General features: G+C 41.1%; 1 protein-coding gene across 14 annotated transcripts in view; it reads right to left on the bottom strand.

Moving 5' to 3' along the window:
- LOC149315753 (receptor-type tyrosine-protein phosphatase T) overlaps positions 1–23,145 on the bottom strand; it is an 849,328-nt gene that overhangs the window by 673,029 nt on the left and 153,154 nt on the right. Inside the window, exon 1 of one of the 14 annotated variants that reach the window (XM_089514003.1) lies at positions 21,165–21,609. The exons of the other annotated variants lie outside the window; for them this stretch is intronic. Within the exon in view, the coding sequence (XP_089370129.1) occupies positions 21,165–21,195 (31 nt within the window). The 5' untranslated portion in view covers positions 21,196–21,609. Of the gene's footprint in view, positions 1–21,164; positions 21,610–23,145 lie in introns of those variants that run through there. 14 annotated transcript variants of the gene reach the window in all.

Raw genomic sequence — 23,145 nt, 5'->3', positions numbered from 1 at the left:
TCCCTTCAGTAACTGAAGGGACAGTAAGTAGCTGAAAGGACTCACCAAGGTATAGCTTGCTGACTCAACAGCTGGAGCTTGAACAGATAGGAAAACCATCAACATCAACCAGGCAAGGCCAGGAGAGTTTTCCAAGCCAGGACACAACTCATCTGCTTGCTGGCCTGAGCAAAATAATCAGCAGCAGCTGGGAGAAGGTGTCACAGCAACAAATAACAATGTAAGAGCTGCCCAGGAGGCTAAATGAAAACGTGGGAGAAACAAGCAGTAGGCCAAGAAAGATTCAGCTTGGTTTTCCAAACAAATTGGACAGGCAGGTCTAGCACCAGTTCAGCAACCCTCACTGGAACAGTTGTGACTGGAACTACTAAAGGGAGCCGAATGGGCATCCAAACAATCCCAGCAGCTCTAGGAATCTTCCTCGTGCCAGGAAATCTTGTAAATAACAAACATCAACACTCTCTCAAAGGGAACAGCTAGTGAGACATATTCCTGGGATGGCAGGAAACCAGTTGGACTCACCTGCCTGCTTGCTGAGTTTTTCTAAGCCCCAGTAGGAAGCAATTTATCAGTATCTGAGGGCAGGTGTGTGTATCTAGCTGGGAAACTTTTGACTCACAAAGACACAGATTTACCAGGGTCTCATAAAGTAATTATGTCTTTTGCAAAATAATGGAGGAGTAAACGAAACATCTATAAACCTTCTACAGTGTGAATCCATGGACTAAGGAGACTGGCAGATTTGAAGTTCCCCTCCCAAAACAGTCATCACACTGCCAGTCAGATCTGCATTACATCATCCTGTTCATGGCATGTTTCCCATTTAGCTCAAATGTGATTAGCAAAGAAATGTAATGAGACCTAAAACCACCAAACAGCAGCTGAAACAGGGAAATGATTGTCCTGCTCTGACTTTAAGTACTGTTTGTGATACAGTGGAGTCCATCTGGTCATAATCTGGGATTGTGTGAGCCATGGTCCAGGAAAGCCAAGTTAATTACTGGAAGAAATACTGTTTGGGCAATGAAATAACATCTTTTAATCCACATGAGGATCCAGAGATTCAGCAGTAAGATGATCCATAATACAATCTAAGAGTTATACAATAATCTGAGAATGCGACACAGAAGACTTTGAGCATAGATTCCCCGGGACAGGTGTTCTTTCCAGTGCTTGGTTAGAGCTACTGCACAGCTTGTAATTTTGATAGCTCCCAGCCCCACCAAGCTTTCCAGATTTATTTATTTATTTATATCACACCTTTCTCCCAAATTGGGACCCAAGGCGGCTCACTGTTTTTGTGTGTGTGATTTAGATGCATTTAGTTACATTCTGAGACTGATCCCTTTTAAATAAACCTTTACTGTAACTGCATCTGCGGGATAGACTTGGAGCTAGTCACTTCTGCCTATGCTATTTTCTGAGGCTGGGTACCTATTTCTCCTCTTTTTCAGACCCTTGTCAAACAGGTCTGGATGGTCTTATCTGGTGTGCTGACAAGGGAAGTCTGGATCCTCATCTAATGAAGAGTTCTTGCTGTTGGGGAAGATGACTGAGGTGCGTTACAGACCGCTCAAAACAGGCGGTCTCATGCCGCTGCCGGTTGCTGCGTCCAGGAATTGCAGCAGCCAAACTGCGCGGTTCCCGGGCGCAGCAACAAAGAAGCACCAAAATGGCGCTTCTTCCTGCACCCCGGAAGAGGCACCGCAAGGCGCTAGGCACACACTCACTTCCGGTGCGTGATGTCCAGATGCTGTGCGTCCATGACGTCAAAATGGCAGCGCCCATCTGTATGCGGCGGCGCCATTTTGACGTAGTCATTACGCGCGAGGGGCAAGGCACGTCAGGAAGCGCCGCCCCTCGTGTGTAATGACAGCGCCCCATAGGGCCCATCTGGAACGCGCCATAAATAGTGAATAGAATTTGGGGGGGGGTATTTCTCTTTCTTTCTCTCTCTCTCTTTCTTTCTTTCTCTCTTTAGGATTCAAAGCTGCTTTGATGGCCAACCATGAAACAATGAGAACAGACACAGAAAACTTTACTTGACCTAGAACCTATTTAAGCAGCATTGAACTATTGAAAGGAGCAGAAAGGGAAGCAACCTGATGGAGCATCAGCTGAGGCCAGGTGTCACCCTTAGACTACCTCCTCAGCCTTTCCCTGGGCAATCCAATAACTTGTTGTTCCTCAGACAGCCATCTACTGGAAGGCAAACCCAGGGTACCCTCCCCCCCAAGTCACAGACTTTTTTTAAATGAGAGGGGGGGAGGAACAGTTTCACCTCAACTTCTTTCCCACCTTCCCAGGTCCTAAAGAGGCAATTCCAGAGCTCTGGCTTTCACATCCAGGGTGTCAAGGTATGTACCATTATTCTTTTATTCTTCCTCACTACCTGTCCATTGACAGCCAGTTTACAGACATTGGTAATCATCAAAGTTGCCTAGGTATAGCATAGAGTAGGCAAAAAAAAAAAAAAAAAAAAAACAGGTAAAAGGCAGAAAACTTCTACCCAGACCCAAAGTAACCAGCAAAGTTCACACTGCTGGAGGCAGAAGGAGTGCCATGAAGAGAAGATCAAAGAAGTATGCAAAGGGGCAGACTGGCTGTAAATAGCCACTGGCTCTGCCACCTACATGGATAGTGTCATGTTGCCTTGGGCCAGATGAAATAACCTCCAGCCTCTGTTCATGACCCTTCTTCCATAGCACTATTTGCTGAGTGTGTCCATGAACGTATTTTAATTGACCCCCAAAATTTAAAAGAGAGAGTAGTTCATTGGCATTCAGAGTTAAGCACACATTATTCCAAATATCCTTTGATAATATCCTTGTAAGTGTATTTTTGTCATAAGACATTGTAGGCAACAGTGAAAAATCTATTAACATATCAACAACGGGGGGGGGGGGGGGAGTTGAGATGACTGTTTTTCTATTTGAGATCCATGCTCAAGAACAGAAACCACAGAGAGAACCACACACTTGCAGGGGTCTGTAAAAATTACTCATCTGAACTCTTTTTCTCTCTCTCACTGATTTCTCATTCATGTGGGTAAGAGAGACTCTTGCCAGGAATTAGTAGAGTGTCACAGATTATTATCAGTTATTGTTATTATTTTGCCTCAGGCAGGAAACTCAAAGCCAGAAAGAAAGAAAAAACAGAAAAATAAGCACACCAAAGAGGGTATTTTTAAACATAGATTTCAGACCAAAGGAGGAAATATTCTGATCAATTCCAAAAGGAGAATGGGAGAGTTGAATGGGAAATGGCAGCTGAAGAGCAATAGAGTTACTTCAGAGCTGTTTCTGTTAACATCAACAATGAAAACCAGAGCTTTGAGGCTGTCTGGCTTTAGAATTCTGAGAAACCTCTGATTATCCACTCAGTGTAAATCAAGAGTTACTTCACTAAGGAGAATGGGATAATACTGGTCCCCTTCCAGCTGATGGAGAGACAAAAATGTAGGTCAACAATGCAAAAGTATAGGAACAGCAAAATCTGAAGATTATGTTTGGTCACACTATAGTACACTTTGTGTTTGTATATATTTAGTGTTAATTCAGGAAGTGACAAACAGATGGGTAGTTCTAAAGAATATTTCATGAGCAAATGTGCATGAAATACATAATTTAAAAAGAAAATTTTAGTAATAAATAACAATTTGGCTCTATTTCCTAGAAGGGAAGAAACATATGGGTAACTGCAGACATTGTGATTCTCTAGGAGCCTAAATACAGTAAAGGCACCTAATGCTGTCTGATCTTGGAAACTAAGCAAGGTCTGGTTAGTAGCTGGATGGGAGACCACCAACGAATACCAGGTACTGTAGGCTATATTTCAGAGGAAAGAAATGGTAAAGCCATCTCTGAGTATTCCTTGCCTAAGAAAACCCTATGAAATTCATGGTATTTCCATAAACCAACATGTGACTTGAAGATACACACACAGAATTCTCTCATTAAATAACTAAAAAATTATGGATAGCTACACATCTCTTCTCCAACACTACATTTCAAATGAGTTGATTTTCTTCTTATCAGCTTTCCCATCCCTGCCCTCATGGCATTATTTACTCATCAAGGAATGTTAATTTATTTTCATTTCTAACCCACACACTTGGCACTATCAGGCGATTTAAACTAACACAGAGAAAGCCTACCCACAGCTACCAAAAATATATGCTAGTAAATACAGTCTTTAGAACTGCCAGAGGATGCTGTATCACAGACTGTGTGATGCTTACTACAGCTGGTGAGCTTAAGTGGATTTTTCATTTGACCTTATTAAGATAGGACATTAAAAAGTAGCATTGAACTCATCAGCATCTAATTGCATTGTTAGTACTTAGTATATTAGCAGTTACCAGAGTTTCATAAAACTACTCAACAAAACAAGCAGCAAAGCAAAATATTCTACAAATAATTTTATATGGTTTGAAAGAATGTCAATGTAAGTATATGAATTGAAGTATATTTCATCCAACCTTTAGAAGTCTTTTGTGAGGCTAAAAACAACCAAGAATTAATCTGAAGGAAAACAACCTAAGTGAATTCAGATTCTGAGACAGTACAGATTCATTCTCTAAGTCACCATGATCTTGTCTGCAGTCTGTAATCTTTTAGGGATGTCATTTCATAACAATTCTCCACATGGCTATCTTTTCCTACAACTCTTTGTCATTCCCCTGCAGTTCTTTTCACTTCAAAATGACTCAGTACTCCATGGAATTTTTGCCTTTCAAAGTAGGGTATCATTTTCTGTCACAAGCTGACAACAGATTCTACGATTCTTTAAGATTTTTTCCTGAACACCACACAGTAAAATGAAGCTGCTGGCTTACAACTGCGGTTACTACACTTTAGTCTATTCAAAGTCAGAAATGTTGGTATCTTTCCTGGCTGGCTATTTAGTGGAAAGTTATTCAAGAGCAGTGCTTTACAGCTGAGAACAGGCTCAAACTTGCTGCCCTGCTGGTGCAGTGGTTAAATGCCTGCACTTCAGCCACTCACTCACAAGCCACAAGACTATAAGTTCAATACCAGCCAGGGGCTCAGGGTTGACTCAGCCTGGCATCCTTCCGAGGTCACCAAAATGAGTACCCAGCTTATTGGGGGCAATTAGCTTACACATTGTAAACTGCTTAGGGAGTGCTTAAGTGCACTGACAAGCAGTATAGAAATGTACTTGCTATTGGTATTGCTACAACTTAAGGCAGTCAAACTTGTATATGGAAGAGGGGAGAGGTTTCTCCTTCATCAAGACTGAAACAGCTATGTTTCAACATGTTCAGTATATGGCCTCTAAACATGGAGGCATCATTAAGTTCAACAGTTTTGTTGCCCCCACCCGTCCTATCCCACCCCACAGTTATATATATGGATGGCTTTCTACAGCATAGATCTTCTTATCTGCAAAGTATATAATGAAGCTATTTGTTTCCTAAAAGCATCGTTCATTTGTTTCACACTCAAAAATGAAATAAATTATACATAGTCTTGAATGACCCATTAGCTTGAAATATGACCGAATACATAGAATATTTCTTTTAAAAAATATATAGTGGTGCCCCATTAAGATGAGGTTGGCAGTCTGTGAGCATGTGATGCTTAGCCCTATTTTTAAGACTGCCATCACTCCTCCTTAAATTCATCACTGTGCTGATAAGCTTTTTATGGCACTACAGCAGCAGCAACAACAACAAAAGAATCCAACATGTTCTTTTTAAATAAGGAACATGTGGAATACAAACCTTGTTTTGAATCCAAAGTGTGCCTAGTATCCTGGAAGTCCTATTCAGCTTCAAAAGAAAGCATACAGTAACTTCCTTTTAAAGCAAAAGTGCTGTGTGTTTTTTCCAAAATAATAGCAGTGAGGTGCACAGATGGCTCTAGTAGGCTTGCAGGTGCCCCTGAGCCACAAAGCATGGTCTGTTCCTTATCCCCTGTGCAAAGAATTTAGTTCTCTCATTGCTTATCCTAGAATAGATTCCATTTCATCAAAAGGACTTCATGGATATAGATAGCTTAAGAGTTATACAGTACTTCAAGTCACCTTCTGGAATTTGATTTTACTTTAAAGGAATCTAAAATATGTTGCACCATTGTATTATTATTTCTCTCATATATTACTACTTTTATTGCTCTTTCCATTTCTTCTTATATGTAACTAACAGATATGCCAGCAGCTTGAATGATAGGCTCTATGGGAATAAGAAGAAAAGTGCAGTAGCTAGCAATGAAAAAGAATCTTAACTAAAAGTGGACTCTGTTTTCAATTCAAATTGTATCCATTTGGGGCCCAAGCAGACAGAGCGGAAAAGCTATCTTACCTCCATGTTTTCCCAATTCACAGGAAGAACATGCTGGCTGCACCACCACTTTTCATTGGGCCAAACACCAGGGGCTCACCTTCTTCAGCCAAGATGTACCAATCAAAATAGGGCATTCATGGGTACAAGTTGGGCACACCATTTTTTCTCTCCTGCACCAATCACAATCACAAGTATGTATGGATGATACACCAGCAGCCACCAATTGCCTCCCTTGTCCCACCATCCATAGCCCCTTTAGGACTGGCTAGATTGGTAATATTATGATTAAATCCATTGTATTGTTGGCAAAATCCTGTGTTGGTTGTCATTTTGCTTTATGGAATATGTAATAAGTCAGTGGTGCAATGGGTCAATGGTACAACTAACCACTTCTGCAGATATGTGATTGATTTGCAAACAGACAAAAAAAATTATGGGCAGCAATGACCCCAACTCTTTCCCCAGCCCTGCACTGGCACACAGTCTGCATGTCGGTCTGATAGTTTGCACTTTCTGGCTTGAAGCACCTGACACAGGGGTTATTTTGCTCTAGTATTCAGCCCTGGAAAGCAGCTTCGTCCTGGATTCCCCCTATTTTGGCCATGTGTGTCATTTAAACAGGTAGGCTTCAAAATGGGGCAAAACTGTGTTTTATTGCTGTGAGGACAACTCCTTTGACCCTTACCTGTGCAGCTGACAATGTACATCCCTCTATGCATTTCACTCAACTCTACCGATGTGGCAGACAGTGCACATATCAGGTGCAGAATTAAACCTTAAAGCATCTAAACATACTACACTGTTTTATTGACAGATACAACCCCAACTCACCCCATTTCACTGGTAAGTTACAGGAGTGGGAGGTAACCATGAGGTCTAGTATCTTTTCTAGCAGTATGACTTGATGCAGTTTTTGCTGTAGATTATTTTGCCCAATATGGAACATATTCAGCAAAATAATCTGGGTTCCCCCAAAGCACTTCACAGTAGATGTGGGAAAGAGATGGAGGGAATAATTAATTATCTTCAAAAGGTAGTTAATATTTAATTTTAAATTATTACATCAAAATAACATTAAATAAAGCCAATAAAGTGGGTGATGCTATTATTTCAGCCTCTATGTTTAAACTGAAAAATCAATAGATGTCCTCCTTTCAGCCAAACAGTATAAATCTCAAAATCAACAGAGCATTCTATATGCTTAGAAATATTTTATGGAAAGAGTTACATAGATTCCTGCATGGTAATTTACATGCCAAGGAACAATAATACATCAGGCATTATGTAAGTTAGCACATTTAAAATGTACTGATTTCACTGAAATGTGTGAGTATAGGCTTACATTTCTGCCCTTGAAAATCAGTGGGATTTAAAATGTTGGCTGAATTATGCCCATGATGTAGGACCATAAAAAGTTTTCATAAAGGTTTATAGGCCACAGGTTTATTCTCCAGCATTATACATTCATGAAACACAGAAATACTACATGTTTTGATACTGCAAAACAGTTCTTAATCAGGGTTGTCATTAGCTAGATTTCTGACTATATTTACATGCAAAGGGACTTTGCAGCAGCTTTTAGACTAAGAAGATTATTGCACCGGGGTTAAAACGTTCCCTGGTGTGTTTTAACGTGCCTGCGCAGGGCGCGCACAGAGCGTGACGTGAATGTGATGGGGCCCAGAATGCCAGTTTACTGCACACCGGAACACCACCTTTGCCACCAGGCGTTCCCATCGCATTCCCATCGAGTTCCAGAGGGCGCCATTTCTGGGGATGCTTTGAAACAGTTCCCAGAAATGGCGCCCTCTGGAACTCAATGCTGGCATTCCGGTGCGTGGTAAACTGGCGTTCGGGCCCCATTGCGTTCCCATCACGCTCCGTGCACGCCCCCGTTAGAATGCACTGGGGAACGTTTTAACCCATGTGCGATAATTTTCTAATTGAGAGAAAGAAGTTGATTTTGATATTTATACTGTTTGGCTGAAAGGAGGACATCTATTGATTTTTCAGTGTAAGCTCCCATAGACTTAAATGTACTTCATCAGATGCAATTTAAATCTCCTAAAGCTTATGCTAACAATTGTTTTCTCTCAGTCAGTCACAAAGATGCTACAAGATGCCTTTGGCCTGTTACAGACTGCCAAAATAAAGCTGCTTCGGGTCTCTTTGGAGATATGCTGTTTAAATGATGCATGCATCCGAAGAATCCGGAAGGTGCACCAAAGCTGCATTCCAGTGCTTAGGAATGGAGTGTGGCTTTGGTGCGACCTCCAGACTCTTAGGACCCATGCATCATTTAAATAGCACACCTCCAAAGAGACCTGAAGCAGCTTTATTTTGGCAGTCTGTAACAGGCCACCGTATACTATTCCAGACTAACAAGGCTATGTCTCTGAATTAGAGATAGATATTTCAGCACTCTGGACAGCTCTTAGGCAGGTCAACGGAGCTTTCCTTTCTCTTTTCTAATACCTCAAAACAGAAATGCATAATTATAGAGGTTTTATTACCATAGTAAATGACCTTCACACATTATGTTTTTTGCTTTTTCCCATGATTAATGAAAACTACGGGATTCTCTCATTCATTATCCCTTAACTTTGATAGCACTTTTGTGCTTTCCAAAGGACTATAAGAAAAACAAGCACACATTTCTGCACAACCAGCCAAAACAGTGCTATATAAACTTCCATGAGTAATATTTTTTTCATTATCTACAAACAAATAACAGAAATTAAAGAAAATAAACTATTACTAAAATTAGAATAAAAACATTTATAAAAAACATAACTGCATCACTTTGTTGCATACAAAACTTTGAGAAGAAAAGCTGCTTCAGATAATTACTCTAAAGTATTCCCTTTTGGTGCATCTTGATCCTCTCAGGATTTATTGGGAAACCACTTCTGTTTTCAAAGGATAAAACTGAGAACATGTGAAACAAGATATAAAATGACTGAAATGAAACAAGAGTTTCTGGCAATACTTTAATCAAAGCAATCCAGAATAGCATACTGCATGCTATTTTGGACAAAATATTCCCTCATTCCCTAAAACCAGCCTGGTATAGTGGTTTGAATGTTGGACTAAGACTCTAGAGACCAGGGTTCAAATCCCTGTTTGGCCATGGAAACCCACAGGGCAGCCTTGGGCAAGTTGCACTCTTTCACCCTCAGAGGATGGGAAATGGCACCATCCCATGAAGAAACTTGCCAAGAAAATCCCATTATAGGCCCACCATAAGTCAGAAATGAGTTGAAGGCACACAACAACAACTTCCTGATATGAAATCTTTCTCATTCTAGAGATTTCTAGGAATTTACTACTTAGACTGAACAGCATCATACTAAAGCTTATTAATAATTGCTTCATAACTATGGCAAAATGTTGGGTTCATGCTGCTTGTCTTTTATTTAGCACTCAGGGAGGACAAAGAAGTTGTGCATATCTCAGTAGGATTGCTTCCAAGAATGTTCTGGCTATAGAGCAACCAGGACAATACCTCCTTTCTATCAATAAATACCACTATTCCCCCCCCCCCCACACACACACACATTCTGCTGGTAGACCCAGTCCTATCTCCAGCAGGGAAACAAGCCCTTCTAAGAGTTCTGGAGTACCTGTTGTTGTTGCCTTTTTATGCCCCAAAAGCTAAGTGTTTAGGGTGGAAAAAAGGAGAAGCATCAATGCCAGTACTTGATCACCTGTGAACCTTTTGTGAAAACTCCAAGGCTCAAGCTTTATAAATTACTTCATCCTGAGTGGTGCAAAATTTTGATCCTTTCAGGGTGAAAGTCTGTGAATGCTTTTAAATCTCTAATAGCAAGCACTGTGGAGAATTGCCAGATCATACATACCTAGTGTAATGGAGAACCTTTAATTGATATCTTAACAACAGGAAGAACAATAAGAGATTGCCTTAGAAAATCTGATTTTTTGTAAGTTCAGGTGATCTTGGGGGTGGAAGCTTACTGAACTCCATTCTATGTTGCAGTTCAGTATAAAAACTAGATGCTGGTTGGACTATTCTGGGAGTTGTAGCCCACAAAGTAGCCTTTTCAAGCTCTGCAGTACACTACTATTCAATTTTATTGAAGGTCCTAATACATTGTGGATTTATAAAAATTCCAGTTTTTATGAGCTCGACTACAAACTAGTCTGATTCACAGCTCCTCATTTTTTGTATTTCCTGCACTTCCTATCACACATCTCCATTCGAGGAGGAGGGGGAGGAGGGGGAAGGGAAAATAAAACATGTATTTTGAGAGAGAGTGTTTTTAGAAATGTGCACTTTGATAGAAAATAAATTTTAAAATGTTGGTTTAAATGCAAATTCAGTTTCATGAGGATTTAAAAGAGAAATTCACACATGAATGGAGAAAAAGAATAGAACAGATGTATGTGCAAACAAGGCAGAAGTGTGATAAATCAGAAAAAGGCTGATTTCTCTGCCTCTACTTCTGAGTCCCAGTACTACAAGGAAGGGGAAGGAGGTGAAGGTAACTCCCACACCATGTTCTATAATAATAATAATAATAATAATAATAATAATAATAATAATGTTGGCCCTCCTTATCCACAGATTTTTATCCATGGATTCAAGCATCCACGGCTTCAAAATATTTTTAAAAATATATAAATTCCAAGTATTAAACCTTGATTTTGCAATTTTATATAAGGGACACCATTATATAGAAGCACAATAAAATACAGCATAAACAATAACACAATAAAATGCATTAATCCCTAACCCACCTAGCATAAAATTTAAATTCAACAATAAATAATAACATTAGTGACTTAATCTAAAATGGGCAAATGGAGAAGGGCAATTAAAGGCGGTGGGGCTAAAGTTCTTCAGGAGTCAGTCTGTGAAGGCTCGCTGGGAGAGATCTGTCTTGATGGCCTTCTTAAAGTCGTCTAAGGTGGTGATAAAATGGATCTCTTCCAGCAGGTCATTCCACAATTTTGGAACAGCATAAAAGAAGACCTCTGGGAAGTTGCAGCTAGTCTAGTATTCAGCAGATGGAATATATTCTTCCCAAAGGATCTGAGAGTGCAGGGTGGACTATATAGGAAGAAGCGCTCCTGCAAGTAACCTGGACCCAAGCCATGCAGGGCTTTAAAAGTGATAACCAACATCTTGTACAGTGGACCCTTGTTGTACACTGCAGTTTGGTTCCAAGACCCCCTGTGGATAACAAGATCCATGGATGCTCAAGTCCCATTAAATATAATGACATAGCAAAATGGTATCCCTTATAAAAAAAATGGAAAATCAAGGTTTGATATTTGAAATTTATACTTGAACATTTTCAAACCAAGGATGCTTGAATCCGTGTATTTAAAAAATCTCTGTATAAGAAGGGTCAACTGTATTACACTCAGAAGCTGATTGGCAGCCAGTGGAGGCTTTTTAAGACGAGTGTTATATGGTCGAATCTGGATTTTCCCGCTACCAATCTGGCTGCCATGTTTTGATTTAATTGAAGCTTCCAAACTTGGGACAAGGGTAGCATGTAGAGCACATTGCAGAAATCAAGATGAGAGGTTACCAGAGCGTGTACCATGACTTATCAGCCCCCCTGGTCCAGGTAGGGTTGCAGCTGGCGTATCAACCGAAGTTGATAGCAAGCGCTCCTGGCCATCGCATCTATCTGAGATGACAGTAGTAGGGACGAATTCAGGAGCACCCACAGGCTGTGAACGCAGTCCTTTAGGGGAAGTGTGACCCTGTCCAGGACTGGTTGACAAAGCTGACCCTGGCTTTGGGGTTCCTATAGCGAATACCTCTGTTTTTCCAGGATTCAACTTTAGTCAGTTTTTCCTCATCGAGTCCATTATCAACTCAAGACAGTCAGTCAGAGGAGAGATGCCATCCTTAGTCACTTCAGTGGTCCGAGACATGGAGAACAGTATTTGGGTGTCATAAACATACTGATAACACCTGGCCCCATGTCTCCGTATGATCTCACCCAGCAATTTCATGTAAACGTTAAATAGCATGGGAGACAGAATGGCACCCTGAGGGACACCTGATTTTAACTCTCTTTTAGAAGAGCAACTGTCTCCCAGCATTACCATCTGGAATCTGCCCGAGAGATAGGAACAGAACCACTGGAGCGCAGTGCCTCTAATTCCCAATTCCCTCAAGTGTTCCAGAAGGATACCATAGTCAATGGTATTGAGGGCTTCTGAGATGTCCAAGAGCACCAACAGGGTCACACTTCCCTTGTCAATGCCCAGACGGAGATCATCGACTAAGGCGACCATGGCAGTCTCAACTCTATATCCTGCCCTGAAGCCGGTTTGAAATGGATCTAGATAATCGGTTTCCTCCAAGACTGATAGTGATTCTGAAGATCAGTTAGAACAATACATTGCAGGCAGATGGCCATTGAAAAGATGAAACTATAAGGTGTACTTGTTCTGAACAACTGTTTGCTTATGTCAGCACTCTTTTGGGGGGAGACTCTGAAAGGTCTACAGTACTTGTAATATAATAAATTAGAGTGTCTAGCATAGAGATGGGTGGATCTGTCAATTCTGGTTGCTTTCCATTTCTAATTTCTTCCCGCCTTCAAGACATGCTACCCATCCATTTCTCTCTGTGTGTGTGTGTGTGTGTATGAGAGAGAGAGAGAAACCCATAAGAAATTTTGCATTCACTTCTTTATGCACTTAATAATGCACTTTACATGCTTTATAGGCACTTTAATATGCATTTAGACATTTTATACACTTTTAGTAATTTTAATACATTTGTTTATATATGCTTTTTGCAAGTAGTTTTGTCTTATACAGTACAATCATTTCAGCACTTCTGTGCTTGATTTGCCTTAATATACATCTTTGTGCAAAATGTGTGTAATTTTGTACATATTGGGGAGATGAGGAGAATTGTCTTACAAAAACCATAGAAGTGCAAATGCCAAACTATATTCTGGTTTGCATAGTGAATTTTGATAAACCTGCACCAATATGTGCAGCCACAGAGAAACAGACATGAACAATGGAAGTAGAGGAGGAGGATTGTCACTGGTTCTCAAAGGGGTTGTCAAAGTTTATGTCCTTGGGCTGTTATAGGTCCAGGAAAACATTTTTCCACATCAGGAAATAAACCAAAGTCTCCTTCAGTTTTGGGTGAGGGGGGAGGATTCTGAACCAAATTAACCCCAAGGATGCAAAGACATGGAAAAGATGTCCTCCTCCAGAGATTACATGGGGGCATTCTGTATTGTAAAAATGGACTTCAAGAATATAATAATAATAATAATAATAATAATAATAATAATAATAGGTTTTATTTATATACCGCCCAATCACTGGGAATCCGAGCGGTTTACAATAGAGGGGATAACAGACAGTTCCCTGCCCACAGGCTTACAATCTAAAAGACACGACACAAAAGGAGAAGGGAATGGTGAGGGAGGGAGGGAATATGAAAAACAGATCAGGGATTGGGGTTTAGCAAAAATGGCCAAATGTATTTTTTCTCATTCCTGTTCTATAACATGGCAGAGATGTGTACTTCAGACTTATTTGACTTTATACAGAAAGCCTTTAACAGCTAAAATGCCCCCTCCACTACACAGTGGCATTCCTTTGTGGTGTGTGAGCCAGTGCCTACCATCTTTCCTATTACCCAGCAAGCTCTCTTCTCGACAGGATGCTAGGATTGTATGTTGGCTGGGATTTCTGGCCACCATGAGACCATAAGAATCCAAATCTCAGGGGATCTCACAAAGTTCCTCTTGGATCTTACAAGAGTTCTGGAGGCCTTGCAAGTCCATATATATGACTGGCCATTCTCCAACCATATTTGTATGTATTATCCTTGCATATGTTAGTCAATTTCAGGGCTTGAAAATGACTTTTATCATGTCACAATGGCATGTTTTTCACCTTCCTTGGAGTGTTCCTTCTTCTATTGTGTATTATTTCATAGTCATCTGCTTTGTAGTGAATTTGAACTTGAAATGCTGCAATGACATCAGAAGCAATAGGGATGAAAGTGGGGGGGAAGAAAATTGGAGCTCTAAATTTTGAGGGGAAATGGTTGAGATGAACTGAAAGGCTGGCCCATGGCTCTACTTTGCAGATTTGGGTGACTGTATTGCAGCATGGGCTGGAAAACCAGCCTCTCTCTCAAACCTCAGATGGCAAGGCTCAGCCTTGAGTCTCATGGGTCAATATAGCCTGTCCCTTCTTTGCTCTCACTGATCATGTTGTACCTCAGCTGACAAACAAACATTTTCCCCCTGCTCTTTCCAGAAAAATCTTATGTGGTCCTGATGATGATACAGCTGTGGCCTTCTTATTCACCCACCTCAGGCATATGACTTTCCCCCTTCACTACAGTATTTCAACCTGTAACCTGGATATGACATATAATAATTTTGCCACTAGAAACTCAAAATAAAATCCTTATTACTGCTCTGGGAAGTAGGCATGTTTGTATCCTACACAAGAAAGAAAGCCAAACATAAAACCACCCACACAGAATTGGACTATAAGTCCATCAGAGAACCAGTCTCTGTACCTAGTACATCAGATGATTCAGAGACAACATAAAGTAGCACAGTGTATGGCAATGCAAACATTTATATCTTGAACCATTATGTGAAGTGTTTGTCCAGTGTGCAAAAAAGGTTTAAACAAACAAAAAATGCTGCAGAACAATAAGTCAACTATTAGCATAACTTGCAAAGCTGTTAAAATACACAGACACACAAGCGAATATTTTCTTCACAATAACAAATAAGTCATATCCAGGAGTAAGGGGACAGAATATGTTAGCAACCCTGGCTTTGTTCCATCAAATTCTCAAATGGGGAAGAGAATGAAGCGGATCAGATGAAACCCTGAAGGAAGACAGAATTTCAGGCACAGCCTTGGAGAGACAGCTCTGTGTCCCATGGCCTTTGATTCAAAGAATATGTGACAAAAATGCAGCTAGAAGATGGAAAATCTTTTCTGATAGCTGTATGATATAGTCATTGGGGGTTTTTATAGACATACTGTGTTTGAGAGCAGCTAAGCCTCTAGGTTAGCTGTCTGTGTATGCTCTTCCTGCATGTCAATAGGTTTTTTATTTTCTGTGAAAGAAATGAAACAGCAGAAGCAACTCTCTTCCCCATGGCTGATTTGTGCTAAATGATGGCTTTAAAAATAAATCAAAACACTTCACACAACTGTGTCTGAAATATATCCATTTCGGTGTTATGGAAACTGCACGAGACATATGAGATGCCAGTACAGAGCCAAAATGATCCCACTGTATTGCATTTCTAGCATGACTAAGGAAAGACATTGGCCTTAACATTATATTACAACTCCCTAAAAAGAAGAGAAAGAAAGATATCATCTCTTTGTTGACACAGTTCCACAGCAAGCTGTTGATCTGGTATGTCTACCAGTTGGTGGTTTTTTGTCAGTGGGGCAGTGATTCCACTCTGAATTTTGGTCTAACTTTTAAAGGAGCTGTCCATCATGCTAAAGCTATTTTAACAATAGGTATAACAGCTTTGTGTGATACACATCCAGCACCAAGCAGAGGCTAATTAACCAGAGCAGAGGCTATTTTACCTTTGAACCATGACTAGTACCCACTGTTGTTACAGAAGCAGCTTAATATGAGTATAAGTGGGACAGGAGAAACACATGTTAGCTCCAGGCAAAGACCCAGCCTATATTTGTATCAACAAGTATAAGAGTGAGGTAACAGCCAGCCGATAATAATTACAAAGCCAACATTATAAAGTTACTGGCCTAATGCCAGCAAAATATTTTCATACCTGTACACAAGAAAAGGACAAACCAGTAGGTTGGCAGAGAAAAATAAACCTCAATATGTGTACTGGCTTGAACAGGTAGAATAGTTATGACACCTACCTTACCTTGTCCCTCTTTTTGACTGGACAAGAAAGTAGGGGTGGAGTGTAGCTGACTGGCTAAACGAAGGCTGGAGAAGATATAAAATAGAAGCATTTTGAGCTGCAAAGTACCAGATTTTGCTCCTGGCAAAGCTGATCTACCTCCAGGCTGCTGCAAGGCAATTGCTGATAACTCAGATTCCTATGTGTGGTAAGATATTTCTTTCTTGATGAAGCTTGTTATTTAATACCCAACCTAATACTGTTGTGTTGATAAGGTTAAACAGAAACACTAGGTGTAATGCTTTGCTATAAAGAGTAAGTCCAACAGAGGTGTAAATTTATTATAAGAATGTGCTTAGGCTGATTCACAGTCTACTTAAACTGTGCCACTAAGGGCAGGTTATTTATCTGTGCTATCTGTGTGGATGACCTTGGGCAAGTCACACTATCTCAGCCTCAGGAGAAAACCATGTCAACCACCCCTCTGAACAAATCTTGCCAAGATAACCCCATGATAGGTCTGCCTTAGGGTTGCTATAAGTCAGAAACTACTTGGAAGCACATGATGCACCCACACACATCTGTGTTACTAAAACAAATATACTAATATTTGTACTTTATACTAATAAAGCTACAGCTTGTTATCCTGTTGATTTCCTGATAGACCAAGGCTTAAAGGGAATATATATGTTGATCTGACTATTGGGTAGGACTGTGTGTTACAACGTTGGGAGCTTAGGTGACAAACACAGAAAAACCTAGAAAATCAGATTCCGACCAACAGGTATAAAGCAAAAAACCTTCAATCTTCTATAAGATACAGGAGTGGAGGAACCAGACTTGTGTCAGGCAGTCACTAACTATTGTTACCATGAAAGCTTTGTAAAAATTCCACATTTAAAGGAGGGAGGATCAATCCACAGACAAATGTGACATGAGGTGTGTCAGCAAGCACTAGATCATAAGTCAAAAAGGTATTGTGATTGACTTCCTGTTAATATATCAAAACAATTTCAGGGCAATTCAGGTGACAAAGTTCTGTTGCTTTCCAATTGCAGTTTAACTTGTTACTCAGAATCTGCTGACTACATCATTCTCTGTTGATGTCTGTAGTACTAATTTAAACACACATAAACAGGGCACTTAGAAGTTATATCTCTTGTCCAGGTATAAAATAAACTTCAGGAAATAGATAGGAAGCTACTATAATTTGATGAAAAATTGCAAGTGTTTGCATGAAAAAATATTTCTGGTTTTAAAATATGTTCTCTCTTCACTGACAACGTACCTATTTCTAAGGTATAAAAAAGTTAATCAAAGAATGCAATTTTAATTTTATAAAAGGGGCACTTTAAGATGAATACCATAAGAAAAGACTGATGCTATTTCTCTTTCTATCTGGTAATGAAAGATGTCTAATATATATTAGTTTCATAACAGCACTTGAAAAGATGACAAGTACAATAGCAAGAGTTGTTTAAAGATGAGTCTCTTATTGCTTACTCCCACCATTTCTGACAGAGATAAACTGGGACTGGCATTTTGCTTGAAAGTGGGAATTGCTCTATTTTGAGAAGTACCTAGAATCAAACTGGTAGCGTCTTAACAAAAAGCATCCATCTCTTTGTTCAGGTTTTATGTGCCAATCAAGTCAGTGCTACCCACACATTTGCAACTGGATTCCCTTTCCTGCATTAAGGATGTTGATTTGACTGGCAGGTTAGATATAAACAGATGGCAGATTCTCTGAACTTTAATATAATGCAACTACAACTAAATATACATTATGCTGCTATTCCACAACTTGAACTGTTTTGAAGTCTCTACTAAATCTAGTTATTCTTAAATGAAAATAGATATAAGAGTTGGTTTTTTTTTTAATGGTCACAAGAGGCCAAAAAAGTGCCCACATGCAAAGCCTCCCTGAATATAAAAGGAGCAGACCACAGGTGTCACTTCCCAGGTCTACTCCCCATTCCCACCCCCTGGGGACCAGCTATACAGTGGATTGCCTATACATACTGTTAAACACACAGCATGGAGACTGTTGGTACATCTACAGGACACACTGGATGGAGCTCTACCACCATCCCAACATCTTCCAACACACTGAGTATGAACAGAGTGCCCAGTCAGTGGGATCTTGGATTTATGCTTAGGTAAATAAACCCTAAAGGCACAAGAAAGGTTATATTTCAGAAGAAAGAAGGCAAAACCACCTCTGAGTGTTTCTTGTCTTAGAAAACCCCATGAAATTCATGGGGTCACCATAATTGAAGTCACACATGCACAACTAATCCTACGTGATACAGTGTTTGTTTGTTTTTTAAAAAAAGATAATACAGTTCCAGGCTGCATTAACAGAAGTACAGTGTCAAGATAAAGGAACCTAATAGTTCCACTCTATTCTACTATTCATCTACACTACTTTGTTCAGTTAATGTTACCACAGTTTAAGATTGTAAATATGCTGGGATGGGTCAGAAGATGATTAAGACAATATACGGTTTGGTAACCAAGACCTATGAAGAATGGTCGAGGGAGTTGTGTTTAACTTGGGGCAGAGAAGACTGAGATCTGATGCAGGGACGTAGCCAGGATTTTGAGAAGGGGGGGGGGGGTCCAGACTAAGTGCCACCATTTTGAAGGGCTGAAAGCCCCCCCACACACACAGAAAGAGGGTCGAGCCTTTACCTCAGGAAGGGGGAAGAGGGGAAGAAGGGGAGGGGGCTGCTCCTCTTCCGTGCCATTGCCAAAGGCTCCTCAGGTTCATTCAGGGGAAAGGAGAGGCAAGAGAGCTGTCTTTGAGGGAAGGAACAATAAAACAACCCGGGGCAGGGAAGTTTGTCCTTGGAGTGAAGGCAAGGGGAGGAAAAAGAGAAAAGAGGGCTTGCTCCCTGGCATCCTCCTCTCAGGGCTCCTGCTGCCCTGGTGCCTTCCCCAAAACCCAAATGCGCGGAGAGCTCTGGCTGAAGCAGGAGCAGCAACCAGGGCATGGTCCCTTTTCGGGGGGGGGGGGGGTCCTGCCTCATCCTCTGCTCTCTGGAGGGCAACCTGCATGTGGAGGGGGGCAGGGAAGGGAGAGGAAGAGAGAGTACGCCAAATAGAGCGAAAGAGGGAGAGAGAGAAACCACAGCCACACCTAGACTTCAATCTACTTCCTCAGATGCATTTAGATGCAATAATAAATAATAATATCTAGAGAGATCTTGCAGCACCTTTGGGACTCACTGAAAGAAAGAAATTGACGGCATGAGCTTTTGAAGACAGTCTACTTCTTCAGATGCATTTAGATGCAACAACAAAAATATGTAGAGAGATCTTGTAGCCCCTTTGAGACTAACTGAAAGAAACACATTGGCAGCATGAGTTTTCCTAGATTTCAGGTTTCCTAGCATTTTCCTCAGATGCATTTAGATCCAATAATAATAATAATAAGTAGAGAGATCTTGCAGCACTTTTGAGACTCACGGAAAGAAAGAAATTGGAGCATGAGCTTTCCTAGACTTCAGTCTACTTCCTCAAGTGCAGTTGTGGCTTGCAAAAGATCACCCAGTGGCTTTGTATGGTCCAGTTGGGAATCAAACCCTGGACTCCAGAGTCATAGTACTCCAGTGATCAAACCACTATGGAGTAGGAGAATTAAATAGGGCAGCTATGGGCCATTTGTGGCCATGGGTCATTGTTTTGTGGTCCTCCCATCCATCCTCCCCAATTCCATAATAATAATAATAATAATTATTATTATTATTATTATTATTTCCCAACATTTATATCCTGCCTTTCTGTCAAAGTGGGACCCAAGGCGGCTAACAACACATAGAAAACACATTAAAACAACAATGAAAATAATAAAAAATACATTTAAAAATTACAAATATAAAATATAAAATATAAAATACAAATATAAAATTCCAGAGGTTAAAATCAGCCAAACCCATGCATCAAGAGGGTGGTGAAATGAGGAGGGGGTCTTTGGCTAAGAGAGAGGCGAGAAGGAGTGAAAGACCCTCTGTGCATGCTCAGGTACCCACTGATTCTAAGACTGAGCATTGAAACAATAATTCTGAGGTTCAGAGGCTTGGTGGCCTTCCCTTCAACACAAGCAAGGTCCCTTCCAGAAAGAAAATGGAGAGGGGTGGGGAGTGGGTTTAACTCATGGATAGAGGTCCCACTGGGCGACCATGGGCAGGTCACACTCTCTCAGCCCCAGAGAAGCACCCTCTGGAAAAATTTGCCAAGAAAACCCCATGATAGATTTGCCTTAGGGTTGCCATGAGTCAGAACCAACTTGCAAATAGCATCAGCAAAAGAGCTCCAAAGCTGCATCCACACTGCAGAAATAGTGCAGTTTGAAAACACTTTAACTGACTGGCTCCATGCTATGGGATCCTGGGATTTGTAGTTTTGGGAGCTATTTAGCCATCTCTGCCAGCCACAAGAATCTGAAGTGCAATTCCCAGATCTCCTCATCATTTCATCATTTATTTCATTTCTGTGCCACCTTTTCCCCCAGAAAAGGACCCAAGGCAGTTTGGTTTTTATGGTTGACACCACTTTAACTTCCATTATAGTTCTGTGCTATGGAATCTTGGGATCTGTAGTTTTGAGGAGCTGTTTAGCCATCTCTGTCAGGTGCCACAACAAACTTCAAATCCCAGCATTCCACAGCATGGAGCCAAGGGCAGTTAAAGTGGCATCAAAATGGATTATTTCTTTAGTGCAGATGTAAACAGAGTCCTTCCTCTCAAGCTGTTCACATCAGATAAATTCAGGTTGATAAAGTAAAGTGCAGCTGCTCAAGCAATTAGCAGCAGCCACTCTGTTCATGCTCAGAGACACTCTGTTCATATTCTGAGACACTCAGAGGGGGGCAAAAAAGGAGCTACTTGAGGATGAGCTTGTGAAACATGAATGGGTTTAATGGTTGGACTCAAGTAGCTTCAATATATACCATTATATATATATAAACATACCAAACTCCAAAATACATCTAGTCCTCAGCATTTTGGATAAGGGAGATTCAACCTGTAGTTGATTGTTGTTATTAGAAGTCACCTTTTCTTTCTTTGATATTTCCTTTTAGAGCCTTCCTTCTCCCTTCCTTCCTTTTTCTTCCTTTCTTCCCCTTCCTTCCTTCCTTCCTTCTTTCTTTCTTTCTTTCTTTCTTTCCTTTCTCTTCCTTCCTTCCTTTAGTTCTCCCTACCCTCGTTTTTCCTTCCTTTTTTCTGTGTGTCTTCCTTCCCTCTTCTTCTTCCTCCTCCTCCTCCTCTCCCGGACGGCGACCTTTTTTGGCAAAAGCCCAGAGGAGGAGGGAGAAGGAAAGAGGGGCAAAGATGTTGCTGGGAGGGAGACCAGCCCTCTCCCCTCCCTCTCTCTCTCCTGAGTCCGCTCCGACGGAAGGAGGAAGCAGGAGGAAGGAGCTTGAACAACAGGCACTGCCCCCACCTCAAGGCTCCCTCCCTCCCTCTCTGAGCCTCCCTCTCCCTGAGACTTTCCCCCCCTTTCCCTCTCTATCCAAGTCCGTGATTCTGATGGAGAGGAGGGGGAGGGGGAGGAAGGAGCTTGGTAGGGGGGGTCCTGAGGAGGAGGAGTGGAAGCCGGACTCTGAAGGAACCGAAAGGGAAAGGAGTCACAAGGACTCCCCCCCCTCTCTCTCTGAAAGCCACGGAGCAGAGGGAAAAGGGGAACTTTTGTTTTGTCTTTCCTCTGTTCCCTCTCCGTGGTTTTAATGGAGGGGAGGGGGAGGAAGGAGCTTGAACGCCCCCAGGGCCTGATAGGGGGGGTCCCGACCCCCCAAACCCCCCCGCCTGGCTACGTCCTTGTCTGATGTGAAAGATATGATACAGCAACCTTGTTTTCTGCTACTCCAGAAGGAAGAACCTGAACCAATGGATTTAAATGACAAAAATGAGATTTCAACTAAACACTGAAAGAACTTCATGAGAGTAAGAATTGTTTGATGGCAGAATGGACAATATTAGAAAGTGGTTGACTTTAGGGGGAAAAACTTAAAAACAAAACAGAATTTGGATTTCTGACTCTAATTTCATGGTTTTAGCATCAATGAATGCTTACAGATCTTCCTTTGAGGCAAGGAACCTTTTAACTGTGAATTTTGTGCATTGGGAGAATGCATCCATCTAAATTAGAGTAGATGATCTTTAGGATTCTTTTTCACTCTTCAATTCTAAATAAATAAAGAGATACAATAAAAAAAGTGAAATAGACTATTTTGTCAGCAACTGAGCTCAGCCCTGTGAGGTTTGTCTTATATGTACACAAATATCTACAATAATTCTTTGAACATCAATTGTGGGATCTATCTCTTCTCTCAAAGGAGGATCTGTTAGAAACAACTGAAGATAAAACCACCAACTTATTATTTCAGTGAAAAATTGCCTGCTGTGGCCTGGTGAGCCACCAGGGTTCTCTCCAAGTAGGCAGTGGGATAATACCAGACCAGTCACTGGCTTTCCTCATCAAAAAAGGGTGATAAAGTCTGGCCATCCACAAACTGAACCAATGATTGGGCCACAAGAAAACCTACACACATGGACAAATACATATCCACTCTAATAGCCTTTAGGGCTGAAGGGCAGGGTATAAATACCATAGATAGATAGATAGATAGATAGATAGATAGATAGATAGATAGATAGATAACCTACACAAAACCTCCAACCATCATCCAGGACAAAAAAGAAGTTTAATAAAAACACTGGTAGACCATGTAAAAAGGATCTGCAAACCCCATTTCCTGGAAGATGACACAGCGCTGGAGGAGTCCTGTGACACCACGCACTGTGTAGTGTGGTGCATGGCATCATGCCATCCTGGGGATGGAGCCGGTGTGTGAGTCGTGTAGACGCTACACCCTGACTCCGCCCCAGCCGGTCTTTCAGGCTGGTCTGTACAGGGCCTGAATTAAATAAATCAATGCCCACAGCTCATTCT

This window comes from Sceloporus occidentalis, unplaced genomic scaffold (genome assembly GCF_023333645.1).
Source record: "Sceloporus occidentalis isolate IW3139 unplaced genomic scaffold, rSceOcc1.0.p SCAF_3, whole genome shotgun sequence".
Lineage (NCBI taxonomy): Eukaryota > Metazoa > Chordata > Lepidosauria > Squamata > Phrynosomatidae > Sceloporus > Sceloporus occidentalis.
This window is presented reverse-complemented; position numbering and strand designations above follow the sequence as displayed.